The following is a 5,933-nucleotide window of genomic DNA, read 5'->3' on the forward strand; positions in this document are numbered from 1 at the left end:
TTGTTATTTTCACCAGTTCGCTTACATATTATTTTTCTATATAAGCTTGAGTTAAGCATAGAATTGGGCTCAGTTGTCAGGCAAATGAATTGGATGGTACTTGGAGAGTACCAAATACAGGTGAAATAAATTTATATTAAAGTTGAATCGTGGTTTTATTACAGTGCAGACATATACGTCATACGGGTTAATTTGAGTGTTTAGTGCAATCCTAAACATTTTTGGTGCCTCCTGTGAGGAAGTGTGTATCGTTTAAATTGCGGATAATATGTCAGCATTAAACTTGCGTACATCAGCACGCACATCTATATTGCGCATCTGGACGCAAGTTCAAGCAGAGAACTACCATCCAGACTGTGTTGAAAGTGAACAGCTCTTGGGTAGTGCCAGACAACATTTCTCTCGTTTTATGGATAACCATTTTGCCCTCGTGTCCAGCGCACATGGAGGCGAGATGGCAGAGCATGATGATTTGCTCGCTTCAACGGAGGAGATTTTCAACAACATTTGCATCAAATTAAAACGTAAAATGTCAGCGTTTAGTGAACTTCCCAACCAGGAATGCAGCCATGCACCAGACATGCGTTTGGATCCCGTCTCCATTCCAAGCTTTGACGGAGAGCCGTCCAATTGGTTAGCGTTTAAGGATATGTTTGAGACGCTGGTTCACAACAGGAACGACTTGCAGCCCACCTATAAACTGGGAAAATTGAGACAATATGTGAAGGCGGAAAATGTTCCATTAGTCGGTGGCTTGTACACAGGTGGGTATGAAGAAGTCTGGGCTGAACTGAAACAACGTTACGACAATCCCCGTACTCTTTCGGAACATCATGTTCAGCATCTTCTAGACTTACCAACCCACCCATCAGAATCTCGAGCTACTCTACTTAATTTTGTGGATAGTGTACGTAACTCCTTCAGAGCGCTTGAATTGATGAATGTGCCAGTAAAACAGTGGGATGCTATAGCCGTACCTCTGCTACTACCGAAACTACCGATTGTTACTCGAACCGAGTGGGGAATGAGCCTAAAATCCAATGCAATTCCGAAAATGGAAGAAGTGATAATGTTCGTGGAACGGCGTGCAGCTAACCTGCCGACATCGTCGCCAATTGCTCCACATATTTCAAGCGGACGGACATCGAGTCGTGTCGTGAAGGCGCATCTGACTATGAACTCCGGAAAAATTCTTAATCCGGTGGTAGCATCTGACAAGGCAACGAATTGCCCATCTTGTAATGAGTTTCATCGCATTACGAAATGTCAAAAGTTTCGTAACCTTCAACTTGACGGACGCTGGGACTTGGTGAAGCAGGCATCACTATGTTTCAATTGCCTCAAGGCCGGCCATCGTAATCGCGACTGTCCATCTGGCTTATGTCTCAATTGCCAACAGAAGCACAATACTCTTCTATGTAGAAGGCTCCAGCAGAAGAGCGTTGAAGCTACTTCCGCCAGATTTACTCCTGGAGCGTCGGCTACTGCGCCAATGGTGGCTCCAAAGGTACTTCCTCGACAACAATGACCATGGAGCGACGTCCAGTCATTTCTCTTACAGAGTGACCGGACTATTCTCTTAGCAACGGCAAACGTGCTTCTTGCTGACTGTAAGGGTTACTTAAAGGAATGTCGAGCACTTTGCGATATTGGTTCCCAGGTGAGCTTCGTTTGCGAATCATTAGTAACTATTTTGAATCTTCCTAGAAGTCCCTGTGAGTTTCAAGTCGAGGGTATTGATCAAAGCCTTTCAACCCGTACCAAAGGTGTTGTCAGAGTTAGTATGCAGTCTCAGGTGGACGAGAAGTTCCAGATTAGCTTCGATGCGTACATCATTGATTCAATCACGTCTATGACTCCTTCTACTAATATAGACATCAGGACCAGTCATCATTTAAGGGATCTTTGTTTAGCTGATCCGGAATTCGGTATACCAGGTCCCGTAGAACTACTGATTGGCGCAGATATTTGGCCTGCTCTTGTATTAAACGACGTTGTTGTCGGTTCTCATAACGAACCATGTGCATTACACACCCGTCTGGGATGGGTAGTGCTAGGTCCAGTAGCATCGAACGAGTCGAAGTCAACCCTTTTTTCATCACTCATTGACGTTTCCGATGATTCTACCACCGATAAACTTCTAAGGAAATTTTGGGAAGTAGAGGAGCCTCCTGATAACATCAAGGCGGAGGTGGACGAATGTGAAGAGATTTTCGCAAGCACGGTTACGCGACATCCGAGTGGTCAATATATAGTACAGATACCATTTCGATCTGATGCCTCTCCCCTTGGAAATTCACATTCGGCGGCACTTCGGCAATTTTTGAAACTAGAGCGGACATTGGCAAACGACTATGTACTGAGGGAGAAATACGTGGAATTCATGAGGGAATACATCAATTTGGGACATATGGAGGCAATCGATGCTCCTCCAGTTGACATAGGAAGCTGTTATTACATCCCTCACCATGCTGTTTTGACTAAATTCAGAGTAGTGTTTAACGCATCATCTAAAACAACGAACGGTGTATCTCTTAACGATACGCAAATAAGTGGACCACGGCTACAGGATAACCTGGTTGACATACTTCATCGATTTCGGCGGTATTCGGTAGCTCTCACAGCCGATATCAAAAAGATGTTCCGACAGGTAATGGTGGATTCTAGGCATCGAAAATGGCAACAGATCCTTTGGAGGGAATGCCCTAATGAACTCTTGCGTACCTATCAACTTAAGACAGTGACATACGGTATGGCAAGCAGTCCTTTTAATGCTATTAGGTCATTGAGACAGTGTGCATACGATAATTGGAAAGTGATCGCTGACGTCAGCCGGGCAGCCGCAGCACGGGACAGCATCCTTCATAGCTTTTATGTGGATGATTATTTGGAAAGTGTCCACACGACAGAACTGGCCATCAACCGTGCACGGGACGTTGATGCCATTCTTCAACAAGGTAAATTTGAGTTAGATAAATGGAACTCCAACTGCGTCCAGACCCTGGAAGGAATCAGTGGCTCTAAGGCGTCAGCATCGGAGATAAATTTTAGCGATTCCAGCACAACGGTATTGGGCCTTCACTGGAATCCTATTACTGATACGTTATTCTTCAAGGTAAAGGTATGTAACTTTGACACAATTCCTACTAAACGGATTGTTTTGAGTAATATTGCAAGATTGTATGATCCACTGGGTCTGCTGGCACCGGTTGTCGTGACGGCCAAGATGTTTGTTCAAAATCTATGGTTGGCGAAACTGAGTTGGGATACGCCTCTACCATCTAATCTTCGAGAGACTTGGATGAAATACCGGAACAGTCTACAGACTCTCGAAAGGATCAAAATACCACGATGGCTGGGAATCAGAGAACATGCTGTATTGACACTACATGGGTTCTGCGATGCAAGTACCAAAGCTTACGCCGCAGTTATTTACCTACGAAACACCATCGCTAACGGAGGATCCCATACATCTCTGATTGTCGCAAAAACAAGAGTTGCTCCATTGAAGGAAATGACTATCCCCCGCCTCGAACTTTCGGCAGCTCAGCTATTGGTTACAACTATGAACAACATACGTCGCGCCTTGCAAATGGAAGATACGGCTTACACTTTATGGAGTGACTCAACAATTGTTCTCCATTGGATTCGGCGGGAACCCTCTTCATTGAAACAATATGTGGCAAATAGGATAGCTTTTATACAATCAAAATCGGATATAAACGCGTGGCGACACATTCGTTCAGAAGACAATCCCGCTGACTGCGCCAGCCGTGGAATTACACCGATAGGACTCATGGGGAACGAGCTTTGGTGGAAGGGACCTCCTCTTATTCATGCGGTGAATGAATCATTATCAGCGTTACCAAGTCTCACAGCTGAGGAAAATCAAACTTTTATTGGGGAAAGCCGTCCGTTAACTGTGCATCTTGGCGTTACCAGCGGGGACGGTTTACTGATGACATCCTTTGGAGCACAACGAGTACCTTTGGTAGCAAGGTTTAGCCGTTTGAGTGCCTTACTAAATACAACTGCTCGAATTCGTCGTATAATGCCGACGTTCAGAAGTCAGAGATCACAGGAGTTGATTACTGCTGAAGAGAAAGAATGGGCACTAATCACACATATTCGTCAAAGCCAAGGTAAAATGTATCATTCTGAAATTAGAGCACTTAAATCTCGTTCCAGCATCGCTTTGTCAAGTAACCTGCTTCCACTGAACCCAATTTTGGACGAAGAGGGCCTACTGCGTGTTGGTGGTCGGTTAACAAATTCGGAATTACCGTATGAGCAAAAACATCCAATCATTCTTGCCAATACCTGTCCATTGGCAAAACTTCTCGTAAGTGATGCTCATAGGTGCTGTCTCCATGGTGGGATACAGGAAATGCTGCAGTACTTACGCATGCGATTTTGGATTATGCATGCACGTCGGCTTGTAAAGTCATATCTTCATCAGTGCGTCACATGCCGTCGACACTCCCGAGTAACTCAGCATCAACAGATGTCCTCACTTCCAAAATCCCGAGTTATGATTGCCCCACCCTTTACCCATACCGGGTTGGACTATTGCGGGCCATTCAACGTTCGTCATGGAGGAAAGCGAACCACTACAATGAGCAAAACTTACGGAGCGATTTTCATTTGTATGGCTACGAAGGCCGTACATATCGAACTTGCGGAAAATTTGTCGACTCAGGCATTTATCGATGTGTTTGATCGCTTCATAAGCCGCCGTGGAATATGTTCGATCCTTTATAGCGACAACGGAACGCAATTTGTAGGTGCTAGTCGAGTTCTATATCAAGACCTTCAAAGTTGGAGAAATATATATGCAACTCAGCATATTGCAGCTTCCGGCACGCAGTGGAAATTCATCACTCCAGCCGCACCCCATCATGGAGGTCTTTGGGAGGCAGCTGTGCGTTCAGCAAAAAAACATCTCTATCGCACAATTGGTCGCCAAATCTTACGCTTCAATCAACTGAGTACACTACTTGTTCGGATTGAGGCTTGTTTGAATTCCAGGCCACTCGTTCCTCTTCACGATGACCCCAATGGTAGCTACGCACTCACACCTGGCGACTTTCTCATTGGTCGACCGCTCAATTCGCGCCCAGAACCACCTATTGATGATATTCCACAAAATCGTCTTATATATTCTCAACAATTACAGAAAATGTTCGAGCATTTTTGGAAGCGGTGGAACCGTGAATATTTATCCAGCTTACAGGCGCGTCGCAAGTGGGAAGGTCGACGTGAGAATCTCCAGCCAGGAGATGTAGTACTGATTCAGAACGAGAATCTACCACCCACGCATTGGCGCATGGGTCGCATCACTGAAGTTCACCCTGGCAGCGACGGATTGGTACGAATAGTTACGGTTGAATATAACAGTGAGAAACGTACACCTGAAGGACTTTTTGTTAAGCACCATTGCCAACGTCCAGTGCAAAAGATTTGCCGTCTTATTGATCCAAATCGAGAATTCCTGAACCCTGACGGTTCAGCCGGGCAGGAATGTTAACGATTAATAATGAGCTCACTAAATTTATATGATTTATACTGTGCAATTTGGCATCACCATTATCCAGGTACACGATGCCCTATCTGGCATCACCATGATAAGGTGACGCATTTTTGTTAAGGCATTTCTACCGTTGTTTGGGTCAGACCATTGTGCAGTATACAAAAACAACTAGACGCACGATTGTCAGGTGATGCGTTTTAGCTTGGCACATCATACGATTATACTGTTCTTTTGGTCAGACCATGGTTCCGTATGCAATAACAAAATTGTTATTTTCACCAGTTCGCTTACATATTATTTTTCTATATAAGCTTGAGTTAAGCATAGAATTGGTCTCAGTTGTCAGTCAAATGAATTGGATAGTACTTGGAGAGTACCAAATACAGGTGAAATAAATGTATAT

The 5,933-nt window shown here is 44.6% G+C and overlaps 1 protein-coding gene across 1 annotated transcript; it reads left to right on the forward strand.

Annotated features, from left to right (window-relative positions):
• Window positions 1-268: 268 nt before the first annotated feature.
• Window positions 269-5,527, forward strand: LOC126765041 (uncharacterized). The gene is made up of 3 exons (XM_050482623.1): window positions 269-1,507; window positions 1,628-4,142; window positions 4,854-5,527. Exons 1-3 carry the CDS (start codon window positions 269-271, stop codon window positions 5,525-5,527), a joined length of 4,428 nt encoding a protein of 1,475 aa, XP_050338580.1.
• Window positions 5,528-5,933: the final 406 nt, after the last annotated feature.

This window comes from Bactrocera neohumeralis, unplaced genomic scaffold (assembly GCF_024586455.1).
Source record: "Bactrocera neohumeralis isolate Rockhampton unplaced genomic scaffold, APGP_CSIRO_Bneo_wtdbg2-racon-allhic-juicebox.fasta_v2 cluster10, whole genome shotgun sequence".
In the NCBI taxonomy this organism is placed as follows: domain Eukaryota; kingdom Metazoa; phylum Arthropoda; class Insecta; order Diptera; family Tephritidae; genus Bactrocera; species Bactrocera neohumeralis.